This window comes from Stegostoma tigrinum, chromosome 3 (genome assembly GCF_030684315.1).
Source record: "Stegostoma tigrinum isolate sSteTig4 chromosome 3, sSteTig4.hap1, whole genome shotgun sequence".
Lineage (NCBI taxonomy): Eukaryota > Metazoa > Chordata > Chondrichthyes > Orectolobiformes > Stegostomatidae > Stegostoma > Stegostoma tigrinum.
The window spans coordinates 105,361,554-105,381,876 of record NC_081356.1 but is presented as its reverse complement, the minus strand read 5'-3'; the positions used below and the strand labels follow the sequence as shown (position 1 = coordinate 105,381,876).

Sequence of the window (20,323 nt, the reverse complement as noted above, 5' to 3'; positions counted from 1 at the left end):
TAAATTAAAAATGGCTAGGACAATGGAAATTTTCTTTTTTTCTGAATAGTCAGCGCCAAGAAATGCTCCACTATCCCCTGACAAAGCGCAGACCTTAAGAAGCTTCTGATCACTCGCTAATTCTCAAGCGCGGGTTGGGAGAGACGCCCAGCCAATTGGGGGTGAGCGTCCCGCGTCTCTGCGCCATGGCAACCACACGCATCCGGGAGTTCTATCCAATCCGCGCACAAGGCGGTTCAACGTTGGTGTTGCAGGTTAGACCAATCAGGGTGAGCCTTGCTTGTCTGAGCCTCCAATAGTTTGGGCGGTTATTAGCGTGCGGTCCGTTTGAAACGGTTTAGGAGAGAGCACGGACGGAGGTCAGGAGCGGCGGTTGGTGGATATGGTAAGGGTGTTCGGTGATTTAGTCGCGGTTAAACTGAGCTATGTTAAATATCCTGGGTCCTTCAGCTGAAGCTCGCAGTCCCGTTAACAATAAGGCGGCGGTAGCCGCGGGTCGAACTTCATTCCTGACGATCAGGCCCAGTGTTCCAGTCGCCTGCTCCTTATGAAGCAAAAACCGAAAGATCTACGGCTGCTGTTAATCGGGAACTAAAACAAGTTGCTGGCAAAGCTCAGCGGGAGACGTAGAACAGAATCCCTACAGTATGGAAACAGGCCCTTCGGCATAACAAGTCCACACCGACCCTCGGAGAATCCCACCCAGCAGCATCTTGACTGCTTGCTTTTATAAGATAGGATATCTTGGACTCTGGTTGATGTAAAAGCAGTTCCTTAAATTGATCTCGATCTACTACAGTTATACCTATTCACTTAATCTATAGGTATCCTGATATAAATTTCCTTCTCATGCGTGGATTGTGCCTGCATAGAAACTGACTTGTATTGAGGATGTTTTAGGTGAACATGGAAGCCATCGAATATCTGTGTTAACTTCTATGACTGACTTAATGTTTAATGCATGATAATTTTGCTGAATGAACGTAAAATAGTGGGATGATGGAAATCTGAAATAAACGCAAAATGCTGGAAAACTCAGCAGGTCTGGCAGCATCTAGAGTGAAAAAGTTATTGGTTCTAGACCAATATGACATAACTGGAGAAGACTAATATTGGACTTGAAACATTAACTTTATTCTACTGTGTACAGTTTTGGTCCTTGTATGTTTTAAAAAAGGTTATACTGGCATAGAAGGATATTCAAAGTTGATTTCTGGGATGAAAGGGGTTACTTATCAAGGACAGGGTAGATATTGAGAAGATATTTAAATAAGAGATAGTTGCAGGATAAGGGGTCACTCATTGAGAAGTGAAATTTGAATTAATTTCTTTTCACAGATAGTAATCATGTCTGAGGTTTTCTATCCCTGAGAATTGTGGATGCTGGATCACTGGAAGTGTTTAAAGATGAGGTAGATAGACATTTCAAATATCACAGATTGACAGCTGTTCTGAGCTGGCATGAAAATGGGGTCGATACCATCGGCAGATCAGTTGTGGTCTTGTTAAATGGTGGGGCAGACTTGAGAAGCTGAATGGACTTCTTTTATTTGTGTTCTTAGTTCACTTCTTCTTTCTGAGGAAGAGCATCTATGATCCTTGCCTTGTCTGGTCTACGTGTTACTCCAGATTCTACAGTGATGCGATTCACTCTTAAGAACCGTTCTCTAGTAAGCTAACTTGTTCTAGGGCAGTTATGGATGGGCAATAAATGCCAATGATTCTCATTCCATTATATAATAAATTTAAAAACTTTTCCTAATGATTCCTTGCTTAGTTACCATTAGTTTATTTTTCTGTTTACCTTCCTATAAGTTAAGATGTTTCACTGTTTGAAAGTTGCAATATAGATGTATCTTTGGCTTTCATGGAGAAAGATTAACATGATGGTTTTTTTTTTCTTAATGAAACCTGCTACCTGTGTTCTGGCACTGCCTTCATAATCAGAACTGAAAGAAATATACTGCTTCATGCTCTTAATTTCAGAAGCTCTTAATAAGTTCCCTTAATGTAAAGAGTTGAAAATCTCAACTAATTTAGTATGAATGTCAGTGGATTGGCAAAATGTTTGGTGGGTTTTTTTTTAAAATTGCGCAATTGTAAATGTAGCTGAAGTACGATTCTGTTACCAGCATGTTCTACTGAAGTAGTTTGTTTACATTAATTAATTTATTCAGGTAGGATCAAATTGGAAGTAGCCAAACTCATACCATTTTGAGCTAGAAATTTGTCCTCCATACGAAAATTGATTATAATGGTAAGAAAACTCGTAACTTGCCTAGAATTTTTAAAAAGAACTAGACTTTGATTTTGGTGAGCTGGATCGTGACCCTATTAAATTCCTTGAAGTATTTACTTACTAAAGTTTTTTTTAAGAAAGCTGTGCTCACTGTTCTCTAATTTTTGTAGGAAATACCCTTAAAGAACGGGTTTGAGTTCACACTTCATACATTCTTTTTAAGTGGCATTGTATGTAGTCTAAGGGAATTGACTCTCGTGAGCCATCTTATTGTATCTGTGATTGCAAGAAGCATGTTAACATAATATCTACTGGGGGATGGTGGCTCAGGTTAAATTTGAGGTCAGAAAGATTAATACTTTTCAGATCAGAAGATTGAAATAGTAAACAGATATTATCAAAATTGTACTGATTTTGTTGTCTCTCTTCTGGGCCTAGATTAGTACTCGGGGGAAAAAAAAATTGATTGCTTTCTCTTGTGCAGATGTCCTCTGATGATGAAAGGATTTCCAGCCCTGTACTCCCCAAAGATTCAGATCGAGGTAGTTCAGTTTCTTCTGATCTACAGGTAGGGAAGAGGAATTTCATTTTTGAGTATCTAAAGATAAACATAATTGAACACTTTAAATATTTAAAAAGAATAGTCGTTTGATAGCGTAGGTTTTATGTATTGCTTGGGGAGGAAAATGTGCATTTTGTTTCAGCACCATTACTTGTTCATACAGTGCGCATGGCACTGGCATGGGCCAGCTTTAATTGCACAAAGATTAGCCAAGAGTCAACCACATGCTAGTGAGTATTGAGCCACAGGTAGGCCAGACCAGGTAAGCACATTAGTGAATCATTTTTTTAGCAACAGCTGATGGTGCCTACATTGTCCCCATTAGCTTTGCTTTTTATTACAGATTCTGTTACCAGAGTCCTCCTGTTCTTCAAGTTTTAATTACCCATCACCGCTGCCACTTTGCTACTATGCAGAATGAGTCAATGTGAAACAGCTACCTTAGCCTGTTGCTCAAACTTTCGAGAAACATTATTCTGAATCTAAGTTTAAATTGGGCACTTTCAGAAGAAAAAAAGGCATTCTGCCTATTGTGCAGATCAGGAATGTAACATACAAATTTTGATGCTGATGTGGAGCTGGGCATATAGTCTGTACATCCCAAAGTCTGGCCAGTTGTGTCAAATAACCTAGCACAAAATATCTTGCAAGAACTGTGACAAACACTACATTGGACAAACAGGCAGCAAGCTAGCCACCAGGATACATGAACATCAACTAGCCACAAAAAGATATGATCCACTATCACTAGTATCCTTACATACAGATGAGGAAGGACACCACTTTGATTGGGACAACACATCCATCCTAGGACAAGCCAAACAGAGACACACACGAGAATTCCTAGAAGCATGGCATTCCAACCAGAACTCCATCAACAAACACATTGATTTGGAGCCTATCTACCATCCTCTGAGAAAAAGAACAGGAAATGACATCACCAACCCAAGGAAACCTGAACAGATAAATAGAAAGCAGGACATAACACCAGTGCTTCATCGGAGGCTCACTGATGATGTTACCCAGAATGGTGACGAAACGTCTGAAAACGAACCTTCCAGCTCAGCGAGCAAACTCGCATCCAGAACCTCAACCTGAGTTACAAATCTTCTCAAAACTCACTAACCTAGCACTTCTGTTTGCAACAGCCTGCGCAGTGTCTAAACTCTGTCTGACAGTAGATGTTCTGGACAACATTTCGTAAGTAATACGAGTCAGCAATAAATTACACTGGCAGCCCATTCCAGATTGTCTGAGGCTCGCCCCTAGGAAGAACATGTACACTTGCTACACCTGTTTCAATTCAACAGAATAGGATCTTTAGAATTTTTTCCCCAAGGCAAAGCATTGACCAATCCAAGTGACCCAGCCTTGTTTAAAATTTAAACAAAATTTAACAGTTACCAATCATGCTTCAAAAAGCATTACATTCTCCACAATAATGCCTATGCCAATCAATCAGCACTGTGCTTAGTCATTAACGCCGCGTTTGACAGGGTGGATATGGAGAGACCGTTTCCACTCATACGGGAATCAGGAACCATTGGGTCACTGTTTAAGAAAGCGTTCCTTTTGGTGGATACTACTGTTTTTCTTTATTCATTCTTGGGATGAGGGCGTCACTGGCTAAGCAACATTTGTTGCCCATCCTTAATTGCCCAGAGGGCAGTTCAGAGTCAACCACATTTCTGTGGGTCTGGAGTCAAATGTAGGCCAGACCAGGTAAGAATGGCAGTTTCCTTCCCTAAAGGACATCGGTGAACCGGATGGATTTTTCCTGACCGTTGACAATGGATTCACAATCATCATTAGATTCTTAATTCCAGATAGTTATTGAATTCAAATTCCACCATCTGCAATGGCGGGATTTGAACCCTGGTTCCCAGAATGTTATCTGGGTCTCTGGATTAACAGTCCAGAGATAATACCACAGGGGCATCGCCTCCTACAAAGTGCATTTGATGTTGATAAACCCACAATGCTGCCGAGGAGGAACCTGCTTGATACCACACGTAGAATGGCAACATTTTAAAAGAAACTGCTTTTCCAATCAGGGATCAAATACTGCCTTGATGTCAAGAGCGATCGCTCTCACTTCACCTTTACAGAATTTTGTCAGGGGAAAATCCTTGCAGTGTCTTCAGTCATGTCTCAATATCACAAGCAATAAATCAAATTCTCTGGATACTGGCAGGTGAGTGATACTGAGGTGAAGTACAAGGTTCGCATATCACTGAGGGTGGGGTTATTTGCAGAGATATGCCTCTGGTTAGTTGTTTCATTGTCCTTCATCGTGATAGGATGTGGCAGAACTGCAGAGCTTGAATTTGATCTGTTGGTTTTGGAACTGCTTAGGTCAGTCCATCATTTGCTGGTTATGCTGTTTGAAATGCCAGTAGTACTGTTAGTTTCTTGATTCCAGTTAAATCCGTCAACAAAAGGAAAACTGAGCTAAGACTGTTTGTTCCCCCTTGGCATCCTCCCTTCCTTTTTTTTATTTCCCACACCCCCAACTTTATTTGTTTTGAAGTCAACTTCAGTCTGTCCTCTCCATCCAAACTTGCTTCAACATTCCCTTTTGCTACCTCCCTATGATTAGATGAATTTCTTCTTTCAAATTTTGTCATTCTTCATCGTGTTTGCCCATTCCGCAGTTATCTGGTATACCCCTGGCCAATTTTCAGGATCACTGGGACTTTTGAGGACTGAATTTGCCAACCAGCCATACTTATTTTGACATAACAAAGTGTGGAGCTGGATGAACGCAGCAGGACAAGCAGCATCTTAGGAGCACAAAAGCTTTTGTGCTCCTAAGATGCAGCTTGGCCTGCTGTGTTCATCCAGCTCCACACGTTATCTCAGACTCTCCAGCATCTGCAGTTCCCATTAATCTCTATTATGAGTGCTGCTTGCAATGATGCATCCGTAAACATTAATTGCGTCTGCTGTTTACACACAGTAGCAACAATGTATACCATCTGTAAGATATGCTGCAGAAATTCACCGAGACTCTTTGGAAAGCACCTCACTAACCTGTGACCACTTCCACCTAAAAGGATAAGGGCAGCAGATACGTGGATACCTGGCCTTTCTGAGCCACTCACTATCCTGACTCAAAATTCCTTCAGTGTCACTAAAATAAAATCCTGCAACTCCCTCCATAACAGCATTATGATGTTCTGAGAATAAAACGAGTGAAGTGGTTCAAGATTGCCATCACTATGACCAACACTTCAAGGGGAATTTGTGATGGGAAATAAAGGCTGACCTATTCTGTGATGCCTACATCCCATCAATGTAGCTCTTAGGAGTGGTTAGCAATGCTGCCTCAGCGCCAGAGACCCGGGTTCAGTTCCACCCTCAGGTGACTGTGTGGAATTTGCAGATTCTGCCCCTGTCTGTGGGTTTCCACTGGGTACTCAGGTTTCCTCCCACAGTCTAAAGACGTGCAGGTTAGGTGGACTAGCTGTGCAAAATTGTCCATAGTGTCCAGGAATGTATAAGATAGATGGATTAGTCATGGCAAATACAAGGTCACAGGGATAGGGTAGAGGCATGGGTCTGGGTGGCATGCTGTTCAGAGGATCGGTGTGGACTTGTTGGGCCAAATGGCTCGTTTCCACGCTGCGGCTTCTGTGATTGTTTCCCAACTTATTAGCATGGATGGATCTTTCAACTTTGCTGAGTGGCAAAACTGTAAAAGACAACATCATTCAGATTCCTAGCACATGGCCAACTTGCATTTGCTGAAGTTGCAAATTCCATCTCATGAGAATGAGCACGTTATTGTAATATTATATGGACATCCAGTTTTGAAATATTTCAGCAATTATATCATCCAAGGCCGAAAGTGGATTGCCTGGTCTGCCGAATATTTCCAACACCTGGAATGTTCTGCTTTTATAATTAAAGTTAATTGCACTGTGAGCTTTTATTTTCTATTGTGTGCTGATGTGGTTACTTTGGAAAAAATAGAATTTTCTATGTCTTTATGGCACTAAATGTGTTTTTTGTCTGCCTGTAAGGATGAGTATGAAGAGCTCCTGCGTTATGCAGTAGTAACTCCAAAGTGGGTTTCTGACTCCCCCAAGCAATCACGTTGTGTAACAAGACTTTCAACAGGCAACAGAGGTTCCAGTGCAGTGCCAGATGACCAATCTCCTCAGCATTTTGCAGGTGAAGCCTAATTATTTCAAATCAGATTTTGAAAGGTCCTGTAAATATGGTCCTTGTGCTTTTAAAATTGCTTCAACTAGAATAAGTTAAACTTCCTCCTAAGTTTTAGACAGCTACTGTTGCTTCTTAAATTATTATTGTTTTGAACCAGGTATTAACAATCAGATTTTAATCTGATCAGAAAATGTACAAATTTGGTTTATTCAGCTTCCCCATAATGTCCTGGTGTCAGCCCTGACTTGGTGATAACATAGTTATGAGGCAGAAAACTGAGTTTGTGCACTAATTTTAAATATTTATTCTAGGCAGATGTTGTAATGCTAAGAGGTTTTCACACTTACTGAGATGCTGCTTTCCAGATAAGTTACTTGGGTGCTTTATGGTGAGGATAGATGTGTTAATGTTAAAAAATGTGTTAATTCTCCTGGCCTCTCTCGTTTATTAGCTTCATACGCTCTGATTACTTTCTTCTGTTTGTGGTATCTTGCTTTATTCACTTTTGATTACCCTGTCTGCCTAAAAATACAGTTGTGACTCCACTTCAGCATCCATTAATTGACTGTAAAACATTGTAGCATGTATGGCACTGTGTAAATATATGGTCTTCAGTCTCGCAATCAAAGTTTGTCATAGTACAATAAATAGAGAAAATAGCTTGCGTAGCTGTGCCTTAAGAAATAATTCTACTGCATAATTACTTGAGGAAGTTCTTGGGGTTTACCATGGAGAAACCACATCCTCTGCTGTCTTTGTACAAGTCGAGAGTGCATGTGCAGTCTTTTATCTTCACCTTGAAAGGTGGATAACTTGTTAGAAAGGAATAACCCATTCTGGTGATGGAGTAAACTGCTGAATCAGGATCTAATGAAATTCCTGTACAGTTCACTCTTCTGACTTGGTTAAAATGTCAGCCTCTGCCTACATTAAGAACAAAGATTTTTACTTTGACGCTGCAGGTTTTGGGCAAGGGTTATTATCCATAAATTGACTTCTTTAGCTAACTGTTCAGTGATCTTTGCAGCTCTGAACTTTCTGCGACAAAGATACTTTCTCTCTCCCTTAAATCTAACATATCAGCAAGGAACAAGAGTAAGCCACTGGATCACTCGAGCCTCTTCTGCCATGTAGGTAATCAAATCACAGCTGAGCTGATTTTAACCTCCATTTTATATTCATGCATGTTCCTGATAATCTTTCGTCCTTTTAGTAGTCCAACAAGCTACCCAACTCAGCACGGTGGCTCAGTGGTTAACACTGCTGCCTCACAGCGCCAGGGACTTGGGTTCAGTTCCACCCCTTGGCGACACTCTGTGTGGAGTTTGCATGTTCTCCCTGTGACTGTGTGGGTTTCCTCCCACAATCCAAAGATGTGCATGTTAGGTAGATTGGCCATGCTAAATTGCCCGTCGTGTTGGGATGGGTCTGGGTGGGATGCCCTGAGGGTCACTGTGGATTTCTTGGTCCGAAGGGCCTGTTTCCATGCTGTAGGGATTCTATGATCTTGATGCCTCCTAACACATACTTTGCCCTGTGTCCTTTATTGCTGATTATATCTGCAGGCTGATGTCATGACAGCATAGTAGTTTCACACATAGTGGTTAAACTTGGAACAGCTTTGCTTAGGCAGAGATGAAAAAATATTTGCAAGCTACCCAAATATATCTTGCCTCTCAATGGAAAGGTATCAGAATGGCAAAAGTATGCGTTTCAAGGTATTGGAATGTGAAATGAACTTCTCTCAAAGAATAGAGATTACCTTCTGTAGGTATATTCTGACACTTTAAAAAAGCCTGCTGTACTAATTCAAGTTGGAAAATGATACAGAAAATTTTGCCAGTTAACCATATAAATATTTGCCATTTAAATTAGCAATAGCGTACATACAACAAGAAATGTTACTAGAAAGTTCACTTAATGTATATCACACATGTCATCTTTAATACTTGCAGCACCAGATGAGTATCCTCCACTGCAACATGAGCTTGACTACTAACACATCCTACATGCTTCTAGTTTATTCAGATACTGCTTTGCCAGAACTGAACCTAGCCAAGTTACTTTCAATAATGGCGTCAATGGCAACTTTTATCTTACCAGCCCCCTTTTTTTTTGTTGTCTTTAAGTTTTCTGCTGAAGTGTCTTGGAAAATTAAAATATTTCTTTTCATAGACAATAGAGTCTAGACATTCCAATGGCCAAAATGTTGTAGGTGCAGCCTGGGCTGTGTAGCATTCCTAACACTGCAAACTCTGAGGGCATTGCCTCGGAATTTAAAATGTCCATTAGGCAATTTCCCTTCAAGCAGAACCCTTTGAAAAGCCCTTTTAAAGTCAAAATAGGGAGGGTTTGAACTGAGGGATCATCACAGAAGAAGAACAAGTTGCTGAACTGAAGCAAGAAGCAGAAAATCATAGAAACAGATCAGTGAATTCGTAAATGTGGTAAAGAGAAGAGAAATTTTGAGTGACTGCAGTGTGGCGCAAGTACCAGAGTGATTTAGTCATCACTTCCTATTTATAAGTTAAGCAATGCTACATTTGTGGGCCAAGCTATTTTAGGGAAGGATTTTCCCTGTGTGGGTGTACCATGTGTTGATTTACCTTGCTGGATTCCTGGTGCCAGTGTAATTGACTCTTGAATTCAGTCAGCAGTGGGCTTTGCTTACAAACAATGGTGAATTGCTAAATATGTTTAAGTCTTCTTTTAAAAGGGTAAAGATTTTCAACATTGTGTACTGAAAATATATTAAACACAAATGAGTCAACATACAGAAGTTTGATCAGCTTGATACTAGCCATTAATCGTGTTTTGTCTTTGTGGTTCATCTTTTTCAACAAGTGATGATAATCCACATCTGTCACTTTTTTCCCCATTTTGAAGCCAATATTTAAAATCTTCAGTTTGGTTGGTTGGGGCTGTGTCCAGTGTGTTTGCTTCACCCCTTCACAAAGCTCCCCAATTTCAGTATTTCCCTAGATTGGTTTCAGTCCCCGATTACAGGTGCCCATGGATTTTATGCGAATTCACTTAGCTGAAGACTTTTAAGATTACATTAGTGATTTCGGGTATTCTGAACTTCTATGACTATATCCACATAGTATGCAAATTTTTTCTTTTTTTTTAAATGAGTTGTACTTGTGGATTAGATGCCACAGTTTGGGTGAGCGTGCAAGCATTTCTGCTTTAGAATCAAAGCCAAATAGATATTGTTTTGCCACAATACAGAGATGACCCTGAACTTAACTTCCCTGAAAGTGCTTCAATACAAGAGTAGGGTGGTCTAGAACTAGGGGTCTCAGCCTAAGGATATGGAATGTTTCATTTGGGACTTGGATTAAGAGAAATTTGTTCAGAGATTGGTGAACCTATAGAATTTTTTTGCTGCAAAGTGATTTAAGTCAAAGCATTAAATATCCTGAAGGAGACAGACGTAGTTCTTGATTCCCAAGGTGTTGAAGGGTATGGGATGGAAGCAGGAGCAGGGTACAGAGTTGGATGATCCGCCCTGATCACGTTGAATGGTGGAGCAGGCTTGAGCCAAATAGCCTTCTACTGTTCCTGTATTCTGCTTTTGTGGTAAGACTACATCTGGCTGGAATTACTGGATTGTATTATGAGCAAAAAAACTAGATAGGCTAAGCCTGTATTCTCGAGTTTAGAAGAGCTAGAGGTGACTAACTCGAAGACCCTGAGGGAGTTCGATCGGGTGGGTGTGGAAAAGCTGGTTTCTCTTGTGGGAGAATCTATGATTAGGGGTTGTAGCTTAAAAGTAAGGTGTCGCCCATTTAAGAGGTATAGAATAAATTTTCACTCCAAGGGTGGAGTCTTTAGAATTCCTTTCTCAAAAAGCAGTGGATGCAACTCTTCAAATATTTTTAAAGCAGAGGTAGGTAGATTTTTGATTATTAAAGGGATGGAAGATTATCAGAGATATGCAAGAATGTAAAGCTGAGGTTAAAATGGAATCCACCATGATCTTATTGAATGGCCAGGCAGGTTAGAAGGCTGAGTGGTCCACCCTTTTGTTCATGTTAAAAGGGAAAATTGCCAATTTCTCCAATAAATTGTTTCACTATGAATATTCAAAGTTAGATTAAATGATGACAATGGTGATTAATTCCAAGAAACCAGAAAACAGACTTCTGAACTATGAAGGAGCTTGCACACTACCACTTCAGCACCATGTACTTGATTAGTTTGGCCTTAAGAGAAAGGGAGGTTTTGCTTTCTGCTTTTTTTAAAATGGAGCTTTTTTAGTATTATACTCTTATTACGTTCGCTGGAATCAATCACTACTATTTTGTTTGCTGTAATCTATGTAGAATGCTAGTAGTTTGTGAATTAACACTTGAATTGATGTTCAAGCAGGTGCAACTTTAGAAGAAAGACATGAAAGTGCTTTCAGACAGCAGACTGCAGACATACAAGTGGTCTCAGACAAACCTGATGCAGCAACAGTAACAAAACCAGCAGAAGGTATAAATTCAAAGAAGTTGTAGCCCTTTGGGGAAAGAGGAGTGGATCTAATTGGTTAACCGTCTTATTCAAGAAACTGGGATTTGGGACTGATTTCTTCTGTGCTGTATCATTCTGCAAGATAGACTTCTGATATGATCATAGTATTTGAACTGAACTATTACTGTAATATAGTGTATTGTTTTCAAAAATGTTAACTTTGGGGCAGCTGGATTTAAAGATGATTTTACACTTGCAGGTTGTGGGAAGCCTGTTACATTTTGAAACATACTTGGGCTTGTTCAAGCCTTTATGTTCAAAAAACTTACACGATCAGGATCATTTAATAACAATAAATGCAAAAGAGTGCATGCTGGAAATCTGAAATAAAATGTCTAGAAGAGCCATACTGGACTCAACATTTAACTTTGTTTTTCTGTCAACAGATGCCACCAGACCTGTTGAGTTTGTCTAGCATTTTTATTTTTGTTGTATAGTAACTCAGGTTATCACAAACTGATCACTTAAATATTCTGAAGCTTGGGACTTACTTTTTGTAGTTGAGGCTTTTATAAATGTACTGCCTAGACACTAGATCTGGAAGTTAGTATGGTCTTTCAAAGCAATGTACCATTCCGTTATTTTCAAACTTTATTTTGCGCATTTATGCTGATTGGGAATAAGTGGAGCGTAACATTTGGCTAGGTCTTCAGGCCTTTGCAGCTAACTTTAGAATAATGATGTGACTAAATGTCATGATCGTATTAAATGGTGGAGCAGACTTAACAATTGTCAAATATCAGTGTTGAAAGTGTCATTTGAAGGAAAAATTGGGGGCCTCAATCACATTTAATGTGAGGTGCAAACAATGTGAAAGGTACAGAGGGTGCAGAATTTTTGAGCTGCATTCAAAGAGCTATTTTAAGCAGTATGTAACCAGTGCAGTGAGATTCAGTCTTTGGAAATGTAGGGAATGAAGTAGTGGTGGGTGACCATTTTACAGATGGTGATCCTGATTATTGTTGGATTTAACATCATTAGTGGAAGGCAAAAGTGGATTATCAGGAAGGTACACTTTATGAACTTAAGAGATAATCTGGCAAAATTGGGCTAAATGTTACAGCTAACTGAAGAGAAACCACTGGGAGATATTCAATAGGCCGGTGCCACAGGCACAGTATAGACCTCTCTACGTGAAGAAAGATTGATACTGCCATATCTAGAGTCCCTGGTTACAAAGAACCACATTAAGCAAGATAAAGCAGAAAACTTGAACTTGTAATTGAGAAAATGTGCACATACACCTGGTGCCTTCCCTGGCAGTCTAGAAGTTAGGATTCAGCACTTTCACCACCGCAGTCCACGTTCGCTTCCTGGTTAGGGAATGCAAGTATTGCTCTGCTATTTTTTTTTTGGCGGCGGCATGGCGGCCCGGTGGTTAACACTGCTGCCTCACAGCACCAGGGACCCAGGTTCGATTCCACCTACAGGGGACTGTGTGGAGTTTGCATGTTCTCCTCATGTCTGTGGGTTTCCTGCAGCTGCTCTGGTTTCCTCTCAGTGCAAAGATGTGCAGGCTAGATGGATTGGCCATGCTAAATTGCCCGTAGTATTCGGGGATGCGTAGATAGGTGGGTTATAGGGGTATGGGTCTGGGCGGGATGTACTGGGAGCAGTGGATACAGTAGATGAGGTTAGATGAAGTGCAGACGAATCTCGGATCTGGAAGGATTGTTTGGGGCCTTGGACAGAAGTGAGAGGGGATGTGAGGGGCAGGTGTAACACCTCCTGTGGTTGCAGAGAAATGTACTGGGTGTAGTGGAGAGGTTGGTGGGGAGTGTGGAGCTAATGTGAGAGTCCTTGAGTGAACGGTCCTGTGGAAAGTGGACGGGCTGGGGAGGGAAATATTTTTTTCATTGTTGGGGTCTGATTGTCGCTGGCAGAAATGTTGGAGGGCCCCAACAATAAGGATAGAGTTTGAGGGCAGAAGCATGGGAAATGAAGATGTGGTTGCGGACAGCCTTCGTAACAGATTGGGAAACTATAGTTTCCCAAAGTAGGCAGATATCTGGGAAGTCCTTGAGTAGAACGGCTCAGTGTGGGAGCAGATGTGGTGAAGATGGAAAATTGAGTATGGGATAGAATTTTTGCAGGAGATTGAATGAGAGGAGGTGCAGTTGAGGTAATTGTAGGAATCAGTGGGTTTGAATTGGATGTCAGTGGGGAGTTGGTTACCAGAGATGAAGACAGAAATGAAATGGTCCAGGTGAATCTGAGGATGCGGTGAAAGGTATTGGTAAAGGTAATGAACTGTTCTCCCTCGCAGGAGCACAGGACAGCACCAGTGCAGTCATCAGTATAGTGGAGTAAGAGGTGGGGATTTTGTTGGTGTTGAAGAGCGTCTCTTCCAAGAATCTTAAGAAGCAGGCTTAGCTTGGGCCCATGCTGGTGCTCAAAGCCACCCCTTTGGTTTGTAGGAAGTGAGAGGAATCAAATGAAAAATTGTTGAGGGTGAGAACCAGTTCAAACAAGCGGATGTGTCTGTTAAGGGGGACTGGGTGAACCTAGGGGAGACGAAGAAGTGAGGGGCTTTTAGGCCAGTCTGGCAAGGGGTGCAGGTCTACGGGGACTGAATGTCTGTAGTAAAGATGAGATGTTGGGGGCCAGCTTTGGAAAAGTTGGAGTGTGCGTTGTGTCCCGAACATAGGTGGGCAGTTCCTGGACCAAAGGGGAAAGAACGGATTTGATAAGAGATGAGCTCGGTGGAGCAGGAGCAAGCAGAGACAATGGGTCAACTGGGGCAGTCTGATTTAATGGACCTTGGATAGGAGAAAGTTCTCCAACCCCGCACCACCCGTTTCTATGGGATTGGAGGCTTTGGACGTGAGATCTCCTGAGGTGATGAGGTTGTCAATGGTCTGGGTGATCAGAGGTGGGGTCTTGATTGAGGGGATGATAGGGGGAGTTGGCGTCTGGCCTCAGTGATGTAGAGGTCAGTTTGCCAGGCTACCGCTACCCTATCCCCCCCTCTGCCTTCATTGGTAGCCCAAATGGCTTTTTCCAACAATCGACAATGGTTTCATAATCATCATTAGACTCTTAATTCCGGATTTTTATTGAATTCACATTCTACCACTGCCATTTAGTTAGCTCATTTAATCTTGTATCATGTATCAAGCTATTACTGAAATGATAACAGGTGCATTTCATTGAACTTGGCCATTTTTTGACTAACTAGTCCCCTGTATTGTGCTCCCATAGTCAAATGCTGGGTTGTCCTTTATTTGCAAATGCATTTTTCATTTAAATTTTCTAGAAAAATAACTTTGATAGAAGCCTGATTATATAACAATCAAACAGTCGGTTTCATTCATCTTCTGGAGCTCTTGCTAATGTCTTTTGACATCAATATACAGCAGATCTGGCATGTGGCATTTAAATTCCAGATCATAGCATAGATCAGCCTATTGAAGTAATATTATAGTGGAGAGTAATGTATTATGAGCACCAAGATTATAGTAGATGATTAGACTTGTTCCCAGAGCTTGCATTTTGCAGATTTTTACCAATGGGCAAAAGAAGCAAGAAAAGGTTTTGTCTGCGATGAGAGATCGGGTTGGAATCTAGCCAAAAGGAACAGAATGGATTGATTTGTGGGCCTAAACATCTCTTCCTAAGTTTTCTTGTGTCCTTGAGGTTGTGTTCAATAATCTTGATTTTCCTTCACTGGTACACTTGTAGTATGGGTGACAGTTGACTAAATCTATACTGTTCCAGTATTTTTTTTTGAAACTTTAAACTGGTTAAAGCTATTTGACAGTTTCATTGGTGGTTTTTTTAGGGGTTCATGCTCATAGTTAACTAATATCATTAGTTGAAGATTGCAAGTAATGTTAGCTTACTGAGTTTAAAAAGCAACAGTCTGATACGATGAATGTTTTAATTAAAGTGTACAGCTGTGACAGTTGTGGATGGCTTACTGATATCACATGACAAACAGATAGTTGACACAGCAGGCCAAGCAGCATCTCAGGAGCACAAAAGCTGACGTTTTGGGCCTAGACCCTTCATCAGAGAGGGGGATGGGGTGAGGGTTCTGGAATAAATAGGGAGAGAGGGGGAGGCGGACCGAAGATGGAGAGTAAAGAAGATAGGTGGGGAGGTAGGGAGGGGATAGGTCAGTCCAGGGAAGACGGACAGGTCAAGGAGGTGGGATGAGGTTAGTAGGTAGATGGGGGTGCGGCTTGGGGTGGGAGGAAGGGATGGGTGAGAGGAAGAACAGGTTAGGGAGGCAGAGACAGGTTGGACTGGTTTTGGGATGCAGTGGGTGGGGGGGAAGAGCTGGGCTGGTTGTGTGGTGCAGTGGGGGAGGGGACGAACTGGGCTGGTTTAGGGATGCAATTGGGGAAGGGGAGATTTTGAAACTGGTGAAGTCCACATTGATACCATTAGGCTGCAGGGTTCCCAGGCGGAATATGAGTTGCTGTTCCTGCAACCTTCGGGTGGCATCATTGTGTTCATCCAGCCTCACATTTTATTATCTTGTAATTCTCCAGCATCTGCAGTTCCCATTATCTCAGATAGTTGACACAGAATGGTTTAATTTAATTAAAGTGGTGGGGGCAGCATCCAGTTCTCTAGCCAAGGCTATTGGGAAATACTTCCCTCCAGTCTTCCTCCTCTACTTCCGCTCCATTTTCTGTCTGTCTGAGAACTGCTGTCTACAAAGTCTGCGTTACTGCCCTCCCAGAATTTTCCTGTAGCGAAAGCATTTGATGTATCAGTTTATTTTAGGGAAGAAGTCCTGCCCTGGTCGATCAATTTTGAATTCTTTTGGCCAACACCTCGTGGTGTTGGATGATTGTTGTCCCCTAACCTGCCTTCATCTAAGGTTTAGATTACCATTCTTCTTTCTACGGGTCGACTGTTTATTTTCAATAATAAGGTATATTTGACAACAAATTGATGCTAGTTCCATGGGGATTGTGGCCACTGTTTTTGTTGTTCTTTCCTTTGTTTTCATATGTTAGTACTTTACATTCAGAAAATCTAGTAATAGCTGTCATGTTACACAGTAAATATTGTTTTTAAGGCATCCTTATTTTCAGCAATAGGAATTCAAATACAGATTGTAATTGTCTTTTATCATGGTTATGATCTGTATTGTGTAATGTCTGTTTAGCATTTTACTAATTATATATGACATCCATTATGATGTGTTTAACAATTATGATGTCACTGTATGAAGTTTGCATTTGATAGAGGGTGAGATTCTCTTAAGGCATGCCCAGTGAATTTTTTTGATTATTGGCTGTGTATTCCTTCTATATGTATTGTTAGATTATTAGTTCCCAGTAATATTGCGGTGGCATTTCTACTATATTGAAATTTTAGCGTAAAAAAAGTTTACTGTTATTTTAGATATGTAATCAAAATGATAGGTTGTGTTAAGGACTAAATCTCGTGTATGGCACTCAATTCATATTTTTGTTTTAACAGATTTAAGTACACTTTTTCATGTATGGACCATCCATTGCACATTCATACCAGATTTTCTGATTGCATTTTACAGACCAGGAAGTTCATCATCGGACTCCTTCATCCGTTTCAAACACAGATTTGCCTGTTGGACCATTCACTTTTTCTGAAAGAGCTTCTTCAAATTTGCTGGTTTCCAGAAAACCTGAAATGTCTGACCCAGTATGTCAGTTATCTATTCCAGCTGAGAATCTGGACAAGGTAGAAAATATACTCAACACTGCCAGTGACCAACTTAAGGTCAGTAAATTTAATTGAATTTATTATTGGCAGCATGTTCAATGATCAGTTGGTTAAAGAGGAATTATTAGTTTGAAAAAAAAAGTTGTTTTTAGTGTGTCAGCCTTGAATATTGAATGAAGGAATTCCAGAGCCAAATGTAGGCTCCACTAACCATTGTTATGACAGAGGTATTCGGAAATGCTTTTTGCAAGCAGCATCTTATTGTAACTGGTTTGTGGCACTCAATTCAATATATTGTAAAATCCAATACCAAATTGACAGTACACACTATTCAAACAATGAAACTGAACAAGTGAAGATTGGTAGTGGTAATTCGCTGCAATGATTTAAAGAGGTACTGTTGAGGAAGTTTTTAGTTTTGGAAGGAATTTGATTAAGTCTGCAATAAAATGAGATTGTGTGCATATTTTTCAATTTTAAATATTGTAAACAATATTTTTTCCCATTTAACATGAAAGAGCGTAACCTTTTTTAAAAAGCAGGAATTATACCTGTTTCAAATTAATGAAAATCCTCACTGATTATTTAGCTCAAATATGCCTTCCTTCACTATCCCCATTTCTCCATCCGTAAACCTATTGAACTACCAAGCATGTGCTCAACATCTGACTGTTCGTATCTTTCCGGGACAGACAATTTCAAAAGTTCCCAACAATGATGTTTGTATTAAGCATACAACTCTTTGTTTTAAGACTGATCCGTAGCTGTAGACTCCCAGCATCTACAGTGTTGAAGCTCTTAAGACATTGACATTATTTCTAATATTTCTAAATTAAGGAATATGGGCATAACCTAATCAAACTTTGATGGGACAACCTTTAATCTCAAGAATTGGTCTACTGAATTCCTATTGTAAGGAAATCCAAACTGTAAAATGCTCAGCACCATCTGTGTAATTACAGTGTGACTTCTTTACTCTTTGCTGCAATTCCTTTGCAGTAAAGAACAACTTTGTTTGTTTTCTAAATTACTTGTTTTCAAGTATGTTAACCTTGTAAATGAACAAAAAGATATGCAATATCAATATTTGCTAGTCTGTCTTAATCGTAAAAATACTTGTATTTTACCTTCATTCTTCTTCTCCATGTGTTATGTTCTTACGTGCCCTCAAATGTGTCTTTACGTCATTGCATCCACAGCTTAATTTCCCACTCAACTACAATATTAGCAAACTTAGGTTGCACTTATTCCCTTTAAGTTCTATTTGTGTGGGTTGTAAATGTTCAGCATTGATTTTTGCGGCATCCTCTAATGAAAGTAATACTGTACAAGAAGGAGTACAGAGGGAACAAATAGAATGTGAATGTAAAAGTCAATTTTAGTCTGTTTTGTCTACTGGGAGTTTTGGAGTAAGACAATCATGCTCTCCTAATCAATCTCTATTATTGATGCAACTACTTTTCTAGTACATTGCTAACTAAATGTGATTGACATGTGGCCTGTACAAATTTAATTATTATTCACAAATGCATTTTGAAGAAATATGTACGAAGCGGCAATTTATTTGATCACTGATCAAGTTCCCCTGCTTCTTTTTGAAGGCCAATATTCTATCTGAAATTCGCCAATGGAGATTGTCAGTCATTGAGCAGCACAAACAGGAGTTGCAAGATGAAAAGATGAAACATGAAGCTCAAGTTGCACAAATGATCTGTCAGGCTGAGAACTTGAACCAACTAATTTGTACATATGAGGAATCCGTTCGAAGAAAAGATGAGGTATAGTAATTGCTACGCAGAAAATATTAAAAATAAATCATGTTACAGTTATTCATTATCATGAATTAGATCACTTACGCTGTTATTTTAGACACTTATGTTCAAATAATTTATTACATTTCTGACATAGAATCACCTTCATTCTTTGGAATAAATAAAATTTCTCTAACAAAAAAGCTTTTGAGTTTACCCACATGTAATGCATATGAATGGTGTTCAACATATTAGAGAAATGGCATCATCCATATCACTGGAGAGACTAGTGACTAAACTGCCATCTCTGATCTAAATCTGGTGTAAAGCTTAAAATTTCCTTTGCGTGGAACAGAAGCAATAAGTGAACTTTCTTTTTCAATGAGGTTTGTAATCTTTACCTAAAACAGTATCTGCATATAACTGAATGCTCTATTCGTGCTATATCTGTGGAGTTCTGTCATGACAGAGTCAAAAAATTATGTTCTCATTGCAGTAAGAGTATAAATTAATTTCTTTTCTGACCAAAGTTCAAAATAAAGAAGATGAAAGAATCAGTGGTTGGTAAAAGTGGATAATACCTGGTTCCTGAGCTCTGTTCTAAGCAACTGCTGCGATATGTGACAACTCGCAAACACTTCAAATACCTGCAACTCTTCTGGCATAATGAGTAATGTTATTCAAAGTAGCTATTTAAAGTGTTTTATGTTAATCTTAATAAAATTTCCTGGCAAAAGAATAGTGAAGGAAATAATATTTCTTGTGCAGCAAATTTTTATGATCCAGAATAAGCTGTCTGAAACGTCATTGGTAACATTCAAATTGAAAATTAAACATAACCTTGTAAACGTTTTTCCCTTTGGTAGTGGGAAAAGAGTAGATGAATGAAACTAATTGAATAGCTTTCATAAAGTAGCATAGCTGTGATGGCATAAATGGCATTCTTCAGTGCTTAAAGATTCTGATAAATGTTCATCTACATCATGAAAACAAAAACTGGCAATGCTTATGCTTCCATTTCCTTCAAAGTTTGTTTCTCTTTCCTACATCGTCGTCATAAATCTTTCAAAATAAAAACCATGTCAATTTTCATTTTTTTTAAAAAAAAATCTGATTCACTAATGCCCATTTGGGAACAAAATCTATATTATTCCCTTGTCTGGTTTTCGTATGAGTGATCTGGAGCACCATGGTTAACTGTTGAATGAAATTGCTACAAAATCTAAACAAAGGGATAATACTGGACAGAACAGGTTGAATCAAGTTGTTAATTGAGGGTTAAATTTTAAGTTATGGTAAAAGTAAATGAGCACCTCAAAGGCAGACTAGAAGTAGAGGAACTGTATTATCAGGAAAATGGTACTCACCTTGGGAATAACACACACAATACTACTGGAAAAACAGTGGGAAACAGTTGAT

The 20,323-nt window shown here is 39.8% G+C and overlaps 1 protein-coding gene across 5 annotated transcripts in view; it reads left to right on the top strand.

Annotated features, from left to right (window-relative positions):
* The first annotated feature begins 310 nt into the window (after positions 1 to 310).
* poc5 (POC5 centriolar protein homolog (Chlamydomonas)) overlaps positions 311 to 20,323 on the top strand; it is a 71,822-nt gene continuing 51,809 nt past the window's right edge. The window contains exons 1-7 of one of the 5 annotated variants that reach the window (XM_048527583.2): positions 349 to 385; positions 1,339 to 1,412; positions 2,724 to 2,807; positions 6,827 to 6,977; positions 11,343 to 11,453; positions 17,005 to 17,210; positions 18,755 to 18,931. In XM_048527583.2, coding sequence (XP_048383540.1) covers positions 2,724 to 2,807; positions 6,827 to 6,977; positions 11,343 to 11,453; positions 17,005 to 17,210; positions 18,755 to 18,931 — 729 coding nt within the window. In that variant the 5' untranslated portion in view covers positions 349 to 385; positions 1,339 to 1,412. Of the gene's footprint in view, positions 386 to 1,338; positions 1,413 to 2,723; positions 2,808 to 6,826; positions 6,978 to 11,342; positions 11,454 to 17,004; positions 17,211 to 18,754; positions 18,932 to 20,323 lie in introns of all 5 variants that reach the window. The other 4 variants (XM_048527582.2, XM_048527581.2, XM_059644803.1 and 1 more) reach the window with 4 other exon arrangements.